The following is a 21,021-nucleotide window of genomic DNA, read 5'->3' as shown; positions in this document are numbered from 1 at the left end:
CCCTCCAAATAATTTCTCAATGTACTTCACTGTGGTAAAGCAGAACTGCAGTGATAATTTCAGTGTTATTGCGGGTAAAAAAAATGTAAGTTGATTTGATTTACAGTAATCATGACGGAGATTTAATATTTTGAGATATGCTCTGACTTGCAGATTGAACTGAAGATGAAAAAAGCTGAAGGAATAAGGTGGTCATCACTGGAAGCCGCTGATGAAATTGCTGTAAAACCATTTCCGACAAAAGGTTAGTGCATCGACAACTGCAGAGTATAATTACCATCTAATTATGATTAAAAGTTTGCCTAGTGCGTCCGTCAAGGTGAAAAGTTCTCTGAAGTAAGACCTTAGTGAAAATCATTAAAAGAGCAATGTCATGGTATAATAGTAAGTCATTTTTTTCTGATTCCTTTCAAATTGAAGAAAACTTCAAAATAATAGTTTTCTAACATAGAAAAACAACAAAGGAGTGATAAAAAGGAGAAAATAACCAAGAATGGTTTCGACTAATAAATATTTCGAAACGACAAATTTGAAAAACTTTGCCGATTTTTTCAAAATGTGTTGTCTGCGACGTAGCTCCTTTAACAAAGTCAACTCTGTTTCAAATCTTAGGGGTCGTGGCAGCACATCACATGATCAGTGGTGGGGTTGTTTCATGTACATCATCCTACCTCCCATAGACAAGATACATGTACACTCAGTACCATGCTACAATACATGTAAAAGTGTAAATGAAAATGAATTTGTTTACATAAAGATTTATACCAAGATTATTTTATTTCAGAAAAATCAAAAGCTTCAGATGACCCTGTGTATAAATATCCTTCATCTCGACATGTTGGAAAAGACTGGGATAAAGTTGCGGCGCAAATTGCAAAGGATGAGAAGGATGAAAAACTCGAAGGAGAAGCTGCTCTCAATCAATTATTTCAACAGATTTATGGTGATGGCAACGAGGAAGTGCGAAGAGCAATGAATAAATCGTTTGTTGAATCAGGCGGGACAGTCTTGAGTACTAACTGGGATGAAGTTAAACAAAAGCATGTAGATTGTAAACCTCCTGATGGAATGGAATGGAAAGAATGGCAAAAATAGACATTGAAGATGACTAAAATTGGGCAAAATCACAGTACAAGTAGTTGTCTACAATGTGATTAGGACAAGAGGAGAAAAGTTGCTTTGTTGTACTATGAAAATTACCAAACTGTGGAATGGGCAGGAATTTTTATAATGCTGCCTCACCCTCTTTCGTTGACAAATTCCAGATATTGCTGTGGCTCATGTACCTCCTTGCCGACACTGTTGTTTACGATCGTTTGTTTGAACTGTGCTTGAAAAAAAATCTTGGCTTAATTTAATTTTTTTTTTCGCACCAAAACATAAAATTAGTGCCAAATTTTGACATGACCGTTTAAGGAAAATTGCAAGCACTTCGTTAAACCAAGCTTTTATTGAGTTTCTCTTTTACCGACTGTTTATTTGAGGCTTTATTTAACAACCATCGTGATGTAATCAGCAAGCTGTGAATTATATGCCACAAGGCGATGGTTGGAATTTTCAGAGGAAAGTGGGCGGGACAGCTACAAAAAAATTTGGGCCTATTCCACAGTTTAGTGATTTTCGTAGTAATAGCTTAGTCCACAACAGTGATTAATTTCCAACTTCTCAGTTCCTTTTTACAAGAATTTCAAGCAGGCAAGTTGTGAGAATTAGCACTTGATCATCTCTGAAAAGGTGTCATAACACACAGGAGACTTGGGAGTCAAACTGACATTTTAGACTGGGCAAAGCTATTCCAGGACTGATACAAAATTGTACAAAAACAAAGAACTTCTTTGTATGGAGGCAAGCCAGCCAGATAAGTGGGCTGGCCTGGTTAGCAGAGATAAATCTCGAACTTGCATTCAGATGGAGAAATTTGTTTGGCTCCATAGAAGTTTTCAATAGGAACATGATTTTAGTCAGTTCTAAATGTTTTTTTTTTAAAAAGTGCTTACCGTAAACCAGTTACTGTGTTTTGCAGCTTAAATAGTGCAGAACTGTCTACATGGAGTTACATGTAAATTATTTTGAAAAGTGGCATTTGTTAATAAATTATTAGTGCATTTGCAACAACCAGCTTACTAACAAAAAGTAAAGTGCACTTTGTTTAGATATTTAAAGTGTATATGACATGAAAAATATTTTCTGCTTATTTGAAAGGCCTTTCGAAATACAGAAGTTTCAAGAATGGCGTTTTTCTTTTCGAAATATCTTTTTCGTTTTAGAGATATTGACGTTTTTGTATTATGCAAATGAGATCAGTGATGACGTCACAAGATTTGACTCTAAAAAATGGTAAAATGCTGAATAAACAATATCTCCAAAACTATTAAAGCAGAGTTCTTGAAACTTGGCACCACAAATGTGCATCACAAAAGAAACAAAATGATACTCTTAGGGCTGTTGCCATGACAACAGTTTTGCCGCTGGTGCTGTCTCAATAAAAAACTGAAATTCCCAGTTTTTGTCGTAAACCAAGAACCATCTAGTGCAGCCAAACCAATGGTGGGAATTTGGGCAATATGGGAACTATGTCTGTTCTAAGCAGGACCCTTTGTCTCACTTTAGAGGTCAGATATGGGGATATTTGTCTTTTTGACAGAGAGAGACTGGAGCTGAAAGAGTTGCTATGGCAACAATACTAAGAGTAACATTAATAATATTTTTGTTTCTTTTGTGATGCACATTTGTGGTGCCAAGTTTCAAGAACACTGCTTCAATAGTTTTAGAGATATTGTTTATTCAGAATTTTACCATTTTTTGAGTCAAATCTTGTGACGTCATCACTGATCTAATTTGCATAATACAAAAACGTCAATATCTCTAAAACGAAAAAGATATTTCGAAAAGAAAAACGCTATTCTTCTGTATTTCGAAAGGCCTTTCAAATAAGCAGAAAATATTTTTCATGTCATATACACTTTAAAGGTGTTTGTTGTTGGCTGTGTGGATAGAACACAGGCCCTAGTTGTTCTCCCATGATAAGGAAATTTAATCCTGGGTTAAGGTCAATCACCTTTGAACAACCTGACCCAGGGCCTGCAGAAGTTTTGATCCACCTTTTATTCTCAAGAGTGATTTCAAATAAATTACGAGATTAAGCACAGTGAATTTAGAACATCACTGACTTGAGTAAGGCTCATTAAATGCAAACATTACAGTAACTAGGTTTGTCCAATGTCATCTTGAAATTTTGGGCTAAACCTGTATATACACATGTACGCTGTAATGTATTGCACATATAATAACAGTGTTTCAGCTATGTTCAGTACATGTACAATCTTATCAAACTTCCACTGGCTTGTGATCACTTTTTTTCTGGTCTTCACACTGTTATAATAATAATACTGGAAGCCAAGGAGGTGGCTGTTCCTTCAATTCCTGGATGTTGGCGAGATGTTTTCATCCCACAATCTTTTACATGCGCACTATTTTAGGCAACAGTAATTATATACACGGTTTATAAAGGTTTGTTTCAAGTTTGAGGGGCATGTACGCATAGATTATTTGGCCTTCATCCGATAAATCTGAAGCAGTCGCTTGCAACCTTCCACACCTTTCCACCCTCAGCAGTCAACAAAAAGTTCTGAGAAAATTGTTTTGCTTGGTGGCCATCATACTTGACTGTTCCTTCAGTTACCACCAGAACTGTAGTCTGTCCAGGAATTGCCTGATCTGAGGATCAAAATAGATATTGAATATATATAATTGATATTTAAAGGAGAAGCTCACTCTAGAATGGCCATTTATTTTCTTTACGCCAATAAAAAGTTTATACAGAGATATGTTATTCACCAAAATTTCAGCCTCCAACGTGCGCTATAACCCTACGAAATCTTTCCCAAAACTCGACAACTGAACGCCGCCATCTTGGAGCTGGTAATGTATGCGTGCCGTCAAAGAGCTCAGCCTAAAGTTTGGCGGGAAATTTTAAAAGTCAAAACTCCTTGTTTTCTGTATTTCTTGGAGCTCTGTTTGAGCAACATGGAAATGCACAAACAGGCATTTTGACAAACAAAAGTCACTACGAGAAAAACAAGGAGTTTTGAGTATTTAAATTTTCCCGCCAAACTTCAGGCTGAGCTCTTTGATGTCACGCATACATTACCAGCTCCAAGATGGCGGCATTCAGTTGTCGAGTTTTAAGAAAGATTTTGTAGGGTTATTGTGCACGTAGGAGGCTGAAATTTTGGTGAATAACATATCTTTGTATAAACTTTTTATTGGCGTAAAAAAAATAAATGGCCATTCTGAAGTGAACTTCTCCTTAAATGAAATCCTCACATTACACAACTGAGCAAATCAAGCATTAGATATTGTTTTTTGCCCGCACAAGACTATAGTGGAATCCCAGTTTTCTTAGTGAAGCAAATCCGAGGGAAAATAACTTTTGGTTCGAGTTACAGGGAAGTTTGAGAAACTGAGGGTTTCAGAAATCAGATTTCATAGACTGTAATAATAAGGATTGGAATTTCAACTTTTCCTTGATTAAAAAAAAGTAAAGGAGGCAGGGATATCAATGCCAAGGATAACCTTCAAATTTAAGGTTATCATTGGCATTGATATTATTTAATAAAGAACCACAAGACAGTATGTAATGGGAGATGTTGTGGCCATAAGCGCACAAGTGGATTCAAGTGCCAATTCAGGGGCATTGTGCTATGCCCCTCTCCACCAAGGGCCCAGCTGACAAAACAAGCTACACTTATCCACCGGATAGTGATTTACAATTTGTATCTGGTGGATAGCGTTATCCATCATTTGAGCAACCAGGGCCAGGTGTACTGTATAATATAAATGGGTACCGGCACATTAATGTAAATGCTGAGGAATAACCCTGCAATAGACTAGCAAATACTCCTAATTGTATGCTACAGAAACCAGGATAATCCCTGATGATCCAGTGGTATGGGCCACTTTTCTTGACGCAGGCTTTACCTTTACACTGTGTTACATGCTACCGGTAATTATGAAAGTCCAAATTATGCTAAATATGCTAATTATGTTATCTTGATTGATGCTAATTATGTAAGTCCAAGCTACATGTATGCCAGACCACTGTTTTTAACGATCTACTGTACATGAGTAAACTACGACAAAAACAGAAACACGCAAAGAAAGATATATTTGACTGAAGTGTTTCTTAGATATATTCTCTTTTCTAAATACCTGATACTGGCTGGCAGTCGAGAGAATGAAGGGTGTGTTCAGTGGCAGGAAGGCCATTGAAGAATTCCGTCACTTTGGCTGATCCACCATTCACTAGATTTCCATTCCATATTATTGTCGTGTTCTCCGAATACAATTTTGACATGAGCTACAAACAAAATATGATCAGACGGAGAAAAAATAAGACCTAGCTATCTACAAAGAAGGAAAAAATCGCAACGTTTCGAATTTCTTATGGTGTATAAAAACGAACTCACATGTCGTCTTTTGTCGAATGTTTCGTAGTAAACGTTGCTAAATTCCTCGCCTGCTTGAGTTGCTTGATCGATTGCGTTTCTTAAATCCTAGTTAAGAGGTAAAAAAAGTTCAGCAGATTGAGCTTGATAAAGATAAAAGCTCAAATTCTATAAAGACAACTTACTCCGACTCTGGCCGCCATTTTGTTTCTATTGATATGGCATATACCGCTGCAAAAAAATGACGGCTCATAAGCGACCGCGGTTACCAAGCACGAGAGCTTCTGAGAAGCATGTGATCAAAACAGAATGTTTATGTTGTAAAACTTTTATCTATACATTTGTCAAATCTTTTCTTTTTCATATATCCCTACAACTGGCAGCATGTGGATAGAACTTTTAATCTGGCTGCAAATGGCAGCAGCTTTGGTGTTCACCAGTCAAGAAACTTGCCCAAGTTTTGGCTATAGTATTCGTTTATTCAATTCTGGACTAAATTCGAACTCTATTCACTTGGAAAGCAAGAAAACTTGTGGATGTTCTGCGTTAAAGCGAAATAATGCTTTAAATAAAGAAGCAACGTCGCTAAACAGAGGAAACAAAGACAACGAAATCAAATTGAAATCACCTTTCAAAAGGACGAATCAAATGGCTTTTGTGAAAGGTGGACGATTTACAATGGGTACTGATAAACCCTTTCTACCAATGGATGGTGAAGGACCAGCGAGAGAAGTGAAAGTTGATTCCTTTTATATGGACATTTACGAGGCCAGCAATGCAGAGTTTGAACTTTTTGTTAACAGTACTGGTCATGTCACAGAGGTAGAATACATCGTAGTTATTTAATACTTTAAAATGCCGGTTACGGGGATCTTTGCCCAAGCCCTACACGTACAAGGGTGGCAGAAGTACACAAAATAATATCATTATAATAATATGTCATCCTTGTGGGTGGGTAGGGAGAATGTGGGCAACAACAAATTAATTTGCGGGAAAATCACAGACAATCCCGAGCGGCAAAATAGGCCGATCTTGCCAGCTCAGGTAGCCAATCAGAATGCAGGGTTCACCTCATCTTGCCTGCTCGCGAAGCACAGCCATGTAATAAAACAAATAAGTGAATAGCCATCGTCCACTTTACAATTGATAATATTTTTTTGTGGGCATACTTGTACAGGTACCATTTTGTTAGTGGCCTCCAATCCTCCTTTCCTCTTCTCCGTGACTGCTGCCAGCTCTCACACTGAAATTTTATGTGAAGAAAAATATTTTCCTTCTTTAAACTTGTTAATCAGTTAAATCAACTAATTTATTTTTTATTGTTTAATCCAATGACGACAAAGAGTTTGTGTGGTTACCCCAGGGGGGGGTACTCCGGGATCAAAGTGACGGGGATGATCGAATGGAGGCAAAACTCAGGACCCAAAAAAATCCCTGAGTCTCCCGACATTACCCAAAAAAATCCCTGGACCAAAAAAAAAAAAAACGCCCAAAAAAATCCCTAGTCAAATTACCCCTTAATTGCCAAGGCCGCGCCAAGGCACTTTAGTTTGATTTTAATACCCAAAAAAATCCCCTATTTAAATCAAGTCACCCAAAAAAATACCTGCCAAATTCTCCTACCCAAAAAAATCCCGAAATCGAAAATTTCAACCCCAAAAAAATCCTTCGCACATCCCCGTCACTTGGATCCCGGAGTACCCCCCCTGGGGTGGTTACTCGTGCTTTGAACTGGCTTCCTTAAAGCTGACTTCCAGTCCGTACTGCGCAGACTCGGGGTTTGTTTACGTTTTTGTTTTGAATTCGTTGAAACGTTACACTTCGGTGACAGCATACATGACGTTTTTTAGTCCGCCATTACAGTTCGTTTCGTTCTAGAATTTTTCGATGAGCTGAAACGTCGGTTTGAAATGGCGTCAAGGTTCTTCTACTCCTTATTATTTGTTCTGCAAGGATATCTGGCGTTAATAATGAAGAAAAAGGTAAGTTTGTCGCGGAATTTTTAGTTTTGCTTGTAAACATTCCCTTCGTGTGAGGCTCACATAAACATTGCAGCCGAGATTACGCAGTACGGACTGGAATTCATCTTTAAGGTTACAATTCAAGAAGTCATTCCACGTCAGTTCTCAATTCGTGACATTATTTGCCCATTTAATAAATCCTTTATTGTCCAAGCATGCTCAGTGACAGTCAATAACACAAATGGTATATATAGTAGTGTAATATAATGACAAATGACTGAAAACGACAAGTATGACATCAACATGTTCATCATTTTAATTAATATTAAAAATTATGTCATCATGGCAGATTTATGGATTTACCCGTATTTATTTTCATTTCACAGGCTGAAAAATTTGGAGATTCATTTGTACTTGAAGGAAAGATTAGCAAAGAGATAAAGAAGAATATACACCAAGCAGTGAGTAAAAAAATTATTCTTAATAGTGACAATGATGACAATAGTTCTGATCATTGTTTAGGGTACCATCAAGTTTGGCCATGCTTAGCAACTAATTTTCCACTCTTTGGTAAAATGTCAGGTTGCGGCAGCTCCCTGGTGGCTTCCAGTAAAAGGAGCGTATTGGAGAAAACCAGAAGGACCTGATTCACATATCAGAGACAGGTACATTGTAATAACAACTGACAGCAATAGCAGATGTGATATTTCATATTTTATATGTAAGCCTCTCAAACACTTGAATCTTTTATGAATGTATCAAGGTATTCTATCGTCGGTGGTAACATGTGAGGTCTAACCACTGTAGTTGTGCTGATGCAGACCGTCATTTTATGTTTGAGGGTGTAATTTTGCACACATCTTCATTCCCTCATATGGATCAACAATGCTAAAATAGTCTAAATACCAAGCATGTATCTCTTTAAATTAATGGGGTAATGTGAGTGTTAACAGTCCATCTGTTTTGGGAGCTCCCAAAAACCAAATTTTACTTGGCTTATTGGAAACAGAATCTCAGTCAGTGTAATTACATGTTAATGTTTTAATTTACATCTTAGAATGGATCACCCAGTAATCCACATCTCATGGAATGATGCTGTTGCTTTTTGTAAATGGGGTGGTAAAAGACTGCCCACAGAAGCCGAGTGGGAATATGCCTGCAGAGCAGGGCTACACAACAAGTAAGTGATAATTAGCCTTATCTTTAAATGGATAACAACCTCAGAATATTTGTCTAGTTTTCTGTCTCAAGGTAGAGAAGGACCAAAGAGGTAATGAGGCTCTGTAAGGGGGTATGAATCTCAGACCTTTTCATGTTGTATTTTAGAAAGGACAGCACTTCACTGTCAAAAGTTCAACATGTGTGTTATTGTTCATCACAATATTATCTGCCTCCATCTTGCTGCTTCAATGCTGTGTCACTTGTCAGAATTTCACCCAAACAGGGCCTTGGTCATGGCGCTGGGTAGGGCAGATTGCGATCAGCAGATTTCTATCTATCTTCATGGCAAACATGAAAACTTTAGGCTTTTCTTCGAGAAGTACAACCTATGAATTAGTTCCTTTAAGGACAAAAATCTACTAAACTCAGTCAGGAGTATGAAATTTATGGTACAATTCATATACCGGTATTACAAAAATATAATTATTTGGAGGGTGATCTAGAATGGACTGAAATCTAGGTCAGTAATTTGTACAAAAAGCCACATCTATGTAGCCATCTGCATGCATTGCATGGCTATCACAGAACCACATGCTTGCAATATATGCAAAGGGCCTCTTCTTGCATTGTGCCTTTATCTTGTCTTGCATGCCTATAATTCTATGTAGGCTAGTCAACTAAAAGGTTATCACTGGTTAAAACTGTACTCTTTATCGTCAGATTGTATTCCTGGGGTAACAAGCTCAAGAAAGATGGCCGCCACATGGCAAACACATGGCAAGGAAAGTTTCCAACTGTTGATTCAGGGGAGGATGGGTACCTTGGTACAGCTCCTGTCACAGCATTCCCACCAAACAGTTACGGCTTGTATAACATGCTGGGGAATGTGTGGGAATGGACTCAGGATTGGTGGACTATAAGACATGCAGGTCACTTTCAAGAAAACCCTGTAAGCAAGTTAGAAAATGCTGGTTTTAATTGGTTTCAATAAGTATGTGAAAGAAAAGATGGCCTGTATTGTTGCGACTGCTAACAATAGTGCAAAATCAGAGGAAGAGTTGGAGAGAGGTTAAAGAAAAAAGATTTGGCTCCCCTCCTTCATGTAGGAAAAAAGAACTATTCTACATCACTTGGGAGTGGGGAGCAATTCTATTTGTTAAAAATCTAGCCAAGCAAATCATGTGTCCGCAGAGCCACTTGTTCCTTGTGCCCCAGGCTCAGCTGGCTAACAGGGACAAGGGGCTCTGGCGATGAGAATGAGTGGGGAGTGGGTGACATTGACAATAAATTTGTAATAAGAGCCATTGTTGAATTTTATTGTTGACTTCATTTAGCTTGATCAGTTATAAAATTCACCTAGCTGTTATTAGTTTCTGAACTGAATCCCAGTTGGATCGATTACTGTTTACTGTTAAAAGATGCCTCATTTGTTTGTACAATACACTATAAGCAGCTCCTCTTGGTCAATCTCCCTAGTGTTTTCAATAGTCCCTCTTTTTTGCACTACTCCTCCACTCCTCAAACTAAATGCATTTGCACCTCTGACCATGCAATCAAGGTCCCACTGCACATCTTAGTTATCAGAGCAACTACCTTTGAAATAATTTATAGGAATGAGTTAAGTTGTTGTTATGTTTTGGTTTAGAAGGGGCCACCTTCAGGAAGGGACAAAGTAAAGAAAGGAGGATCCTACATGTGTCACAAAGTAAGTTCAGCCAGTGGTTGTCAGAATATTAAATTTGCCACAAAACAGTCCCCTTTTTCTTCTGTGTGTTTATCGAAAGGGACGAATTAAACCTCTAAGGGGACCATTTGACCCCCAAAAGATACCATTTTTTATGCCTGATCAGTCTAGTTTCCTATGTCCATCCCCAAATGAGACTATGAAAGCTAAGAACATTGGTTCTGTCTTCAACATTTAAAGGGACCATGTCACGGGGATTTTGCAGATTTTTTATTTAAATGTTCTGAAATAAGTGGCAGGCAACCAAACCCTAAATAAACATTACCTTTGAACATCTAAAGAAGTGTAAAGCCTTAAAGTGTATATGACATGAAAAATATTTTCTGCTAATTTGAAAGGCCTTTCGAAATACGGAAGAATGGCGTTTTTCTTTTCAAAATATCTTTTTTCGTTTCAGAGATATTGACGTTTTTGTATTATGCAAATTAGATCAGTGATGACGTCACAAGATTTGACTCTAAAAATGGTAAAATACTGAATAAACAATATCTCTAAAACTATTAAAGCAGTGTTCTTGGAACTTGGCACCACAAATGTGCATCACAAAAGAAACAAAATGTTACCCTTAGGGCTGTTGCCATGACAACAGTTTTGCCGATGGTGCTGTCTCAATAAAAACTGAAATTCCCAGTTTTTGTCTTAAACCAAGAACCATCTAGCGCAGCCAAACCAATGGTGGGAATTAAGGGAATATGGGAACTATGTCTGTTCTAAGCAGGACCCTTTGTCTCACTTTAGAGGTCAGATATGGGGATATTTGTCTTTTTGACAGAGAGAGACTGGAGCTGAAAGAGTTGCTATGGCAACAATACTAAGGGTGTCATTTTGTTCCTTTTGTGATGCAAATTTGTGGTGCCACGTTTCAAGAACACTGCTTCAATAGATTTAGAGATATTGTTTATTCAGTATTTTACCCTTTTTAGAGTCAAATCTTGTGACGTCATCACTGATCTAATTTGCATAATACAAAAACGTCAATATCTCTGAAACGAAAAAAGATATTTCGAAAAGAAAAACGCCATTCTTCTGTATTTCGAAAGGCCTTTCAAATAAGCAGAAAACATTTTTCATGTCATATACACTTTAATTTGTGGATAGAAATCAAGCTACGTCTATAAATATCGATATTTCGAAGACCCGCGGAAACAATTTGAAAACGTTTGCCTAACGTTTTCAAATTGCAATCCGTTTCCATCCGAGCCATCTACTGCCAAAGATGCTCATTAACAGTTTCAGTGCTCTAATAAAGCAATTTTTAAATAAAAATGGACTATTATATTTAGGTTTTCTGCAACACAAATATAAATTTTGGTGGTTCGAAAATCAGTTTAAACTCGTGACAGTCCCTTTAAGCATAGTTAATAGAGGGAAATGGTTAGGAATCCTGACAAAGTTCTTTGTTATATGTTTTTGTTCGCTATTTTGGGGGTTGACCCTGCACAAAACCTGACAAAATACAATAGGTGGTTACGTGTGTTCATGTAACTAACCAATAAAAACATTGCGATTACGTAATTCATGCATAGTGTATGAGCGCAAAACAAAAGATGTGCAGGGTCGTGGACCTTCCAACATAAATCTTGGCCTCCTTGTTTGCTCTTTTGATGTTTGCCGGGCTTCCTAACCATTTTCCTATATTAACTATGCTTTAAGTGAGGTCAAAATCTGTTATCCATAATAAGTATCCCCATCCCTTTCATATGGTAGCCTCCGCCCCTCCCGGGTATAGTGCGCATTATTTCACCGGCCGTACACAAAAAGTGAGGAGGGGGAAGGGGCGGGAATCTTGCATCAAATACAGAGGAACAGAGGAAGTAGCAATGCTACGATGGGAAGGGCACGACTCTGATTTTATTTTTCCTAAGGAGGCAAGCGTGGCCGAGTGGTTTAGGGCGCTGCTGTTGTAATCCGGAGATCACCGGTTCGAGGCCTGCCCTTGCCACTAGCTGGATTTGTTTCTCGGTTGTCCCGAGTTCAAATCCTCGACCACGCTTTGTATATAGCCAACTGGTCTGTCTCCTGCCAGTTGGGATTTTTAACCTTGTTATGTTCATTTATAAATTATTTGTTTCCTCTGTTCCAGTGGCATGCCTGTAAACTAGCTATCTCGTTGAGATATGAAGCTAAGTGCATGACCACATTAAAACACATTTATTTTATTTTATTTTATTTTATAATCCTCTTGGTTATCTTTCTTGTTTCTTTTTGTTTCAGTCGTATTGCTATCGATACCGCTGTGCTGCTAGAAGTCAGAATTCAGATGACACCACTGCCTCCAATCTTGGTTTGCGCTGCGTCAGTGACACATTGCCTGATGGCGTGCAGTTAGCCAAGTAGATAGAAAAAAGATGTTTTGTACATTGAATCGACCGAGAAAACTGGATTGCAGTGCTCAGAGTGAAGTGTGTCTCATATATCTAGGGAGGAAATGAAATTGGTGACCGTGCTTGTTCTGCGACATTAGTTGTCGACGCCAAGATAACAGAAACTTACACACAGATAAACTTTATGTTCAATGGAAGTCTTTTCTACTCCATACAGACTTGCAACAGACGTGCAACTTTGAAAAATTTTGCAACCTCTCAACAGAAACGGGATCATAATTATTCTAAGTCTTGGGTACAAGGACAAGCAAAAATATGATAGCATGCACATGATAACAAAATAATACTGTGCGCCTTTAAAAAGTAGAGAGTTGTCTTCGTAAGAGGTGAAGCCCGCTTTATAAAGGTGTTCCCTTGGACATGTTCCCGCTTCAAAATGTTAGGCGAATGTTCTCTGTGTATTTGTCTTTATAAGATCGCCATTTTTTTGCTATATACGTGTGACATAAACGAAAACCATAAAAAAATAGATATATTTTTAGTTTCGTGCAGTATACAAGAGAATAAAGTATGAAATGGTTTATAACTTTGTTTTTTTCCTTCATTGCCTTGTAAAACCTGCGTTAGACAGCTGAAAAACTTCTGTATGCATTTATGTTTCAATCTTGTTCTCTGCTACCCTATTGCAGACATGACCCATGAACCGATACCCAATTTCAGACCATGACGTCTTAAAAACTATATCGACCTATAGCGCTTTTATAAGGCATTACCCCCACCCCCTTCGGGAGGGCGTAAATGCAAGTTTTCGAAACATTTTACTTGTACATGTAAACCACAAATAGCGACGATTGTTTCTTATTCGTAAAGTTACTCGGCTAAGTTAGGACAGTGAAAATTTTAATGTGACCTAAAGCAGTGGGGACGTTGTCTGACCTAAACCTCGAGTTGACGTGAAGCGGGAAATTTGTGAACATGCTGACGGCCCCGGCCGTAATCTCTTGTGAAATAGTCAATGAGCTACATTTTTTAATCACTATTTGCACAAGCAGTTTTGTATATGTACATATTTTGAATGCATATCTTGTTCTTCGATTTAATACTCTTTTTGTTCACAAGAATACTATTATATTAACTAGTATAATGTACATTTTTTCTTTGCCCCACCCTCGTGACAACAGAGCTAGTTTTATTTTTTTTTACCGAGCTCTAAGTTACCATCTTTCTTTCTCTATCTCCACACACAGTATGACTGATGCGTGTAACATATAGTCTAGTCTAGTCAAGGACCTACAGCTCGCCACGAGTCTCCTGTAGATTCGACGGGGCCTCGGATCTTTTTGTCCCACGTTCGTGATAACAGAATTTACATCTTTCTCGATCTCTTTAGATGTTGCATGCAATGTAAATATGACAAAGTTTCGAACAAAGTTCACTTACTAGACAATCACTTTTATTGACGTTACACTACGTGTAACCGGAGTTAGTTTGACAGGTGACAAACGCGCTTCTAAAATAGAATGAGACGAGAAAAATCTTGCTTTATGATTTCACACAATCACATAAACAGTATTGTATAGGCTTGGAGATTCAGACAGTTGCGTTTGATGCTGTTTCAAAACAATTTTTACAAACCTGTCGAGTCGCAATGAAATATTTCTTTCAAGCTATTCTGTTGGGTTTCTTCGTAGCGGCGATTGCAAACCCAAATTTGACTTCGAAACCTGCCACAAAAAGCGATAACACGAAGAAAGCTGGGCAGTGTAATGTCAACAACAATTACAACAGCTTCTTTGCCGGACCAAAATGCAAGAAAATAGAAAATATGTTTTCTGAGGTGAAACAACAGCTAGCCGAACTGAAAAAAGGAAATTATGGCGATGAAAGGAAACCGGACTGACGGAAAAGGTCTGTAACAATACTTCATGCAAACAAAAAAAGGTTTTGCTTTGTCGATTATATATTGTATAAACAAACTTTGCAAAAAATGACTTGTTGCACATTTATTCCATTTATTTGCAACATTCAACTTGGTTTTATTTAATTATAGCTGGTCAGTTCTAACTATTCTTAAGATCGAATTTTTTTTCGCCAAAATGATTGTCGGCACTGTAAAAAATTTCTGCGGGAAAACACTCGGTTTTCTCGGCCTAGAAAATTCTTTCTTTTCTTCCTCGACATATATTTTAGCATCGTTTTCGTTGGATGTAATAGTTAAGCGCCCTAGTTTAGCCTCGAAAATTTATCATAAGCAAAAATTGTCAGTTGAAATTAAATTGTTCTGTTTGATTTGCAGTTTACAAGAACTGTGCCGAGGTTTACAAGTCCGGTGACAAGATCAGTGGAGTGTACAAAATCGATCCTGATGGTGTGGGCGAATTTGAAGTCTTCTGTGATCAGAAAACAGCCGGTGGAGGATGGACGGTGTTTCAGAAGAGACGCGATGGCTCTGTAGATTTCTTCCGAGCTTGGGATGACTACAAACGAGGCTTCGGCAATCTGAACGGCGAGTTTTGGCTCGGACTGGACAAGATTCACCGCCTGACTGTAAGCAGCAGTAACAAGCTTCGCGTCGACATGGAAGATATCCATGGTAATACAGCATTTGCAGAGTACAGCTCATTTTCGGTGACAAGCGAGAGGGCGAAATATCAACTGAGTTTGGGAAGTTATTCAGGTGAGGTTTCTTGAGTTGAATTCCACGGTCAAATCAAAACCCGTAGCAATTTGTTTTTACGCAATTACAGTCCAAGATTAATATATTCCTAAAGAAATTAAAATAACTTGTTTAAAGCCAGGATTAACCAGTGAAATAAGTTTAGTATTCTTAAATCGCATAATGGTTACCACCCCCCTACAAACTTTAGGTGAGCTTCATGTAAAATTCCCTAGTGGAGAATTGTAAAAGTGGTATAATTCTGCGCCAAAACTGTTCGCAGCCTTTCAATTTATGTTCTACCTGAAATTCCCCTAACTTGATTAATAAAAAGTACAAATTAAAAACAAGCCGAGATCCTCTACGCTTTGGCGTGTTCACAGCCTATTTTTCTCTGATTTAACGCGTTAAAACTCGGCACGAAAGAAATCGAAGCCAGAGCGCGAGCTACAGCGCGACGCCAATTGCACTGTGGACAAAAATACCCCTCACTGATTCAATCTGAATTGCGCTTCTTTTCTCAGGTACGGCTGGCGATTCTCTCAGTTACCATCGTGGAGAACCATGGGCCACAAAAGATCGCGATGGTCCAACAAAGTGTGCCTATCACAACAAAGCTGCTTGGTGGTACAAGAAATGCCATTCCTCAGACCTCAATGGCTTGTACATGAATGGAAAGATAAGTGCCCTTGGAATGACATGGTGGCGCTGGAAAAGTTCCTACTTCGGTCTTAAGAGGTCCGAGATGAAGATTCGCCCAGAAGGCTTCTAAGATGCAGGATCGCGCGCTTTTTGCTTTGGTTTAGTTGGCGGGGCTGGGACTGATTTTATCTTAAGCAGAAAATGTTTGATAAAAATCTCACTAGTAAATTAAAATCAAACTGATTTCAACTTCACTAAATAACTGAAATAAACTAAGACTAGGAAACGCTTGGATAGTACAGACCTCTTGCGGCGATAGTTTCAAAAAATTTTCCCGCGGCAGTTCTTTTAGGCGCGCGGAAAAAAATATATGTAACTGAACATCAGTAGTGAAAATTGTCAGGGAAGCTGCCATATTAAAATACCTTTATTTGATCATTCAGTTGAATTGCTGTTGCTGTTTTTTAGTACATCATTACAAGCGTAAAACTCTTGCTCCATTCCCATTTTTTTGGCTTGTGATTCTCAGTCCCAGTGATCCAAATCCCATTTTTCCAGTGAAAAACTAGGCAGATCCTAGTTCCCATTTCACACTTTCAGGCCCCTTGTAGAACACTATTAAAACAACTAAGGATAATAACGACCTTTTCCCGAGACATTCGTCTCATTCTTTCCTTACTTAGTTCTACCATTCTCTATGTGTTGAAGTGTAGAATACTTTGACTACAAACAGGGGATTATAATACCTTTAATATTTTTATTCTTTAGTTAGTTACACACTTCGCAGTCTTATGTGTAGAAGTGAAAAATACTGGTGACAAACTCATTGTAAAGACCTCTTCCAGAACCACAGGAAACATCGTGGAAAGATTTCATGTTCACCAATTCTTTTTTTGTTTCCCAGACGCTCGTGACATGATGACCATTGCATCTTTCTCACTTCACTACCGAGCTTAAAATTTACCATATTTCCTTATTTATTAAAAACATCGGTATTCCTTACTTAGTTCTTGACACTTCTGCATGTGTGCAATGGTAAAATGATGTTACAAACTAGGGATTTCTATATACAATACAATACAAATGTTTCAAACCCAAATGTTTCAAACGCAAAATCTTTCTCAGTATAAGCCTACCCATGCCCTTCTTATAAGTCTAATAATAATTCCCTCGTCTCCTCCCCTACTCCTGAGGCCTAATTTTTCATAGCATAATTATAACATAAAGCCCAGTGTTTTTTTTTTCAGAATCTAACCGTATAACAGCAATTGCAAACAACCCTGTAAAGAATAAAACTTGTGTTTTTCTACACACACCCTCAAGTAAAACCTGACAAGAGGAACTCATTCCTGCGTTATACCCGTATTGGATGGGGGGGGGGGGGGGAGGGGGGGGGGCAAAAATAAAAGTGACGAGGATAATGGCGGAAATTTTGTCAAGAACCCCGTGCTCCAACAGTTACCAAAATCTCATTTTTTTTGACGTGGCTCGAATTTAAACTCAACCTCTAAGAATTAAGCAGCAATTCTAAAGGCAGTAGCAGCTAGTTCCTGCCATATTCTCCGTTCAATACGGAGAATATCCACATATCGACATATATACAAGAAGCACTTCATTTAAGGTTAACCCCATTTCAGACTGTTGTCGAAATTGTCGTTTACATGTGTGGGTCTTAACTGTACCTTGAAAGGTACCGAATGCCTTTAACGATATTCATTGTAGATTTTAAAACCGTAAGCCACCTATTTTTACCCCTAAAAGGTACGACGACCAACCCCTGTTACTTTTATATGGGAGAGTCATCCCCCTTCCACCTCCTCCCCTCCCCCCTCCTCGTGCGGGTGGTTATAAATTTTATCCCGAAAGAAACTCGACTGCTTCACCCTCAGTTGCTGCCCGATATCCTTCTCGATGATACGCGGAAAACATGGCAGGAGTGAAATACTGATTTGACGAGCTGTGAAGTGGAAAAGAACCACAGCAATAATCCGAGACTGAGCGACAGTGTAAACTGTGACAGGCTTCACAACAACAGAAGGTCAGCCGGTCGACCTCATCAGCATCCAGCTCGGGCCCAGTACCCCACAGGCCGGCTTCAAGATCAACGTCGATGTCATGCAACGCATCTTTCCATGTCACGCGTTCCTCCGTATGCACGCCCTTATTTGGGTGTCTGGGAGCAATGAAGAGGATTTGCCCTTCTCCGACCTTCTTTTCGGCTCCATCCTCGGGTTCTAGAGAGTAGTACGTCACTTTGAACCTACAGGTGCAAATCGATCAGACTATTTATTCACTTCGTTCTTAAAGAGGGAGTATCACGAGAATCACTCCGAAAAGTCAAAGTCAAAAGAAATATTTATATTAATGGAAACCTTAAAATAATTGTCAAGCTCTGTTAAAAATGACTATAACAGTCCACTAAAGTAACAAAAGAGGTATTATCATGAGTTATACAGGCATGAGATTTCAATCAAAAATTGAAAACGTCTGGCAGACGTTTTTAAACTTTGCCCATGTGTCATAGATCGATAAATCGTTAAAAACTAAAGAAATTTTGTTCTCTTTTGAAACATTCACGTAATATCTTCACCTTGGTATTCTTGGTGTAGAACATGAGGGAAGCTATTGAGGCGAAAATGCATCAAAATCGCCATGATACAGTCAACTCTCGTTATAGCGGACACGCTCGGGACTTCGTTTAGTGTCCGTAATAGCGAGAGTCCGTAATAGCGAGGTGTGAGGAAAAAAATGGCGTTAATAGTATGGGCTATGACGAGCTTATCAACAGTCGTGAAAAGACTCAGTAGTCGTTAGGTATGGAGAATGGCAATGGTCGAGGGTTTGAGGGTTTGATCTCTCAAAAGGAGTCGTCTGAAAGAAAAGGGCGCAAGCTGAAGTGAAAAAGCAAAGTCTGGTGTACAGCTACTGAAGCAATTGATGCAAAAATAATTATTGCAGAAGACTTCTGAAGTGTGTTTCGACTAATAGTATTTAACACACTGCAATTTTTTTGTAATAATGTTATGTGAGAAGTTCATGGTGTCCGCTTTATCGAGAGTCAAAACAATAAAATTGTTCTTTTGGTACCACGAAAGTGTCCGTAATTCCGTAATAGCGAGAGTCCGTAATAGCGGGAGTCATTTCCAGTCAAACCTCTATAACTTTCGCCGGGGATCTGAATTTTGTCCGTAATATCGAGCGTCCGTAATAGCGGGGTGTCCGCAAGGCGAGAGTTGACTGTACTGCCCCTTTAATGGATAAAAAATCGAACTTAAATATTTAAGTCCTATATGCATCATCCCACTGACTCACTTGTAAGATCTGGGTTGGTCACCAGGCTTCTTCTCTACAAAATTTGCTCGGATATCCTCCATGACGTCACGACCATCCAAGCCACTGAAAGAACATCGCAGCTTTTCTCTCGCCAGTTCTAGCGCAATCTTCAAGTCGACAGCAAAAGCTTCGTCTGATTCACAAAATCCTCCGTTCACAATAACGATCTTTGGCAACCGAAGTTTGAGAAGAGGAAGCAAAGCCAGATTTTCATAATGGCCGCCATCACTGATGTGCATGATTGGGGGAGGGGAGGGTCCTACGTTGGCAATACCAAGCACGCTCCTAACATAGCGTATGTGAGGTACATTGACCACAAACCACCTGTGGGGAGGGGGACAAAAAACCATTACGATATATTGACAAGATTTGTGACAATGGATTGTACAAACGCTCAGAAAGCCTGAAGGTAACAGGGCAAGACAGCCCTTGTAAGAAACCCACATGGCAGACTATGAAGAGGGCCGAGCGCCATGCAGACACACTCGTCTAGCTAAGTTGAAGGACAAGAATGTGACATGGGCTGATGCCAAGAAAATAGCCCAAAACAGGATCAGTTGAAAGGCAACGGTTACGGGGTTATGTTCCTTTAGGAACAAAGCGACTGATAAACAGTCAATTTTGGCTTAGTATTTTACAGACAAAATGGACCTTTTCTTGCAATATGAGAACGATCGAACGATATGTATTTTGTAACGTTATGTTAATCGTATTCAAGGCGTGCTTGTAAGGTGTCTCTAGGGGCTAGCAGACTATTTAAGGTTTGTTAATTTATGCAAGGGCCATTCGAGGCATCTCTGTCAACTCTGATTTTTATTTCATTTGTTCACTCACTGCTGTAATTTTCCCAGAGTCTATAATGCTGAAACGCTCGCTTTCATATTGTGCATCAATAAACGAAATGACCGCTCCTATTCTGTGTTTTGAGATAATTTAGATTGGTTACAAAATATTTTATAATCGTTTCAGTGTGATTAGAGTATAAGTCTGTTTATTCGGAGGCTAGCCAGCTATTTCATAACTACCTGGTAATCTTTTCAAGCAGTCCAGCCTTCGCAGTACCAGTGGGGAAGATGGCTATTATAGAGAACAGAAGAAGTATCCCAAAATAGGAGAAGACTCCAATCGTGACCCACATTTCGTCTCCACCGAGGAAGTACACGGCTGGGAAAACGACCATGGGAAGAACTCGAATAATCTCGAGCAGGACAGGAACAAGCTGAATAAACAGAAATATGAAGAGTGGTGCTTAACTATGAGAAGAAATAGCTTTTCTTTTCCGACAGAAATTTAAGTGAAGTTTTAGGAAATGTGAGAGAAGTCTGCCCAAAATCCCGAAGTTTAATCTTTGTGCTCGCACCTTTTAGGTTTAGGGTTGAATTGGAATGGGTTGTAGTTAAGGTTAGTTTTTTAGCTAGCAGTCAAGACACTACCTCTCTGAAACCGTTTCCCCGCCAACCTCTGTTGCTTTCTAGGGCTAGGGGTATTTGTTATGACCTGTTACTTATTATTTTAGGAACCAATGAAGTAATTGGTTTCGAGAGGTGGTGGGCGACCCGCAGCCTCGGATGCAGTCTGCATTTTAAACTGTCTGTCAATCAGACCTCGATCAGGCTCGATAAAAACGCGGGAAATGTCGTTTGAGCTAAGTCGTGATTGGATAGGTGATCTCGTACATGTAGTATCCGATTGGCTTTGTAATGTTTTGGCACGTCCTAGTCGCCTGATCCCGTCAGCTCTCGATCCGTTTCCG

The 21,021-nt window shown here is 38.9% G+C and overlaps 3 protein-coding genes and 1 pseudogene across 6 annotated transcripts in view; 2 read left to right on the top strand and 2 right to left on the bottom strand.

Moving 5' to 3' along the window:
• Window positions 1-3,090: 3,090 nt before the first annotated feature.
• LOC144653607 (NTF2-related export protein 2-like) lies at window positions 3,091-5,666 on the bottom strand. Its single transcript, XM_078513649.1, has 4 exons — window positions 5,633-5,666; window positions 5,469-5,555; window positions 5,212-5,359; window positions 3,091-3,717 (listed from the first exon to the last, which is right to left on the bottom strand). Exons 1-4 carry the CDS (start codon window positions 5,648-5,650, stop codon window positions 3,557-3,559), a joined length of 414 nt encoding a protein of 137 aa, XP_078369775.1. The 5' UTR covers window positions 5,651-5,666; the 3' UTR covers window positions 3,091-3,556.
• Window positions 5,667-5,751: 85 nt separating this feature from the next.
• Window positions 5,752-13,225, top strand: LOC144653577 (formylglycine-generating enzyme-like). Its single transcript, XM_078513614.1, has 7 exons — window positions 5,752-6,269; window positions 7,795-7,869; window positions 7,991-8,073; window positions 8,466-8,588; window positions 9,290-9,518; window positions 10,215-10,274; window positions 12,528-13,225. The coding sequence occupies exons 1-7, from the start codon at window positions 5,832-5,834 to the stop codon at window positions 12,648-12,650; spliced, it is 1,131 nt and encodes a 376-aa protein (XP_078369740.1). The 5' UTR covers window positions 5,752-5,831; the 3' UTR covers window positions 12,651-13,225.
• A 1,286-nt stretch (window positions 13,226-14,511) lies between these two features.
• Window positions 14,512-16,441, top strand: LOC144655087 (ryncolin-1 pseudogene; annotated as a pseudogene). The gene is made up of 3 exons (XR_013571036.1): window positions 14,512-14,545; window positions 14,934-15,314; window positions 15,818-16,441. The product of XR_013571036.1 is annotated as a ryncolin-1 pseudogene (transcript).
• A 226-nt stretch (window positions 16,442-16,667) lies between these two features.
• The window catches only part of LOC144653555 (uncharacterized), a 12,739-nt gene continuing 8,385 nt past the window's right edge, over window positions 16,668-21,021 (bottom strand). For all 3 annotated transcript variants that reach the window (XM_078513584.1, XM_078513585.1, XM_078513587.1), the window contains exons 4-6: window positions 20,294-20,487; window positions 19,248-19,592; window positions 16,668-18,195 (exon numbers count right to left, since the gene is read on the bottom strand). In XM_078513584.1, the coding sequence (XP_078369710.1) occupies window positions 17,790-18,195; window positions 19,248-19,592; window positions 20,294-20,487 (945 nt within the window). In that variant the 3' untranslated portion in view covers window positions 16,668-17,789. The remainder of the gene's footprint in view (window positions 18,196-19,247; window positions 19,593-20,293; window positions 20,488-21,021) is intronic.

This window comes from Oculina patagonica, chromosome 5, assembly GCF_052425735.1.
Source record: "Oculina patagonica isolate OP01 chromosome 5, crgOcupat, whole genome shotgun sequence".
Classification (NCBI taxonomy): Eukaryota; Metazoa; Cnidaria; class Anthozoa; order Scleractinia; family Oculinidae; genus Oculina; species Oculina patagonica.
Note: the sequence above shows the minus strand (reverse complement) of the source record. Positions and strands in the feature narration are given on the sequence as shown.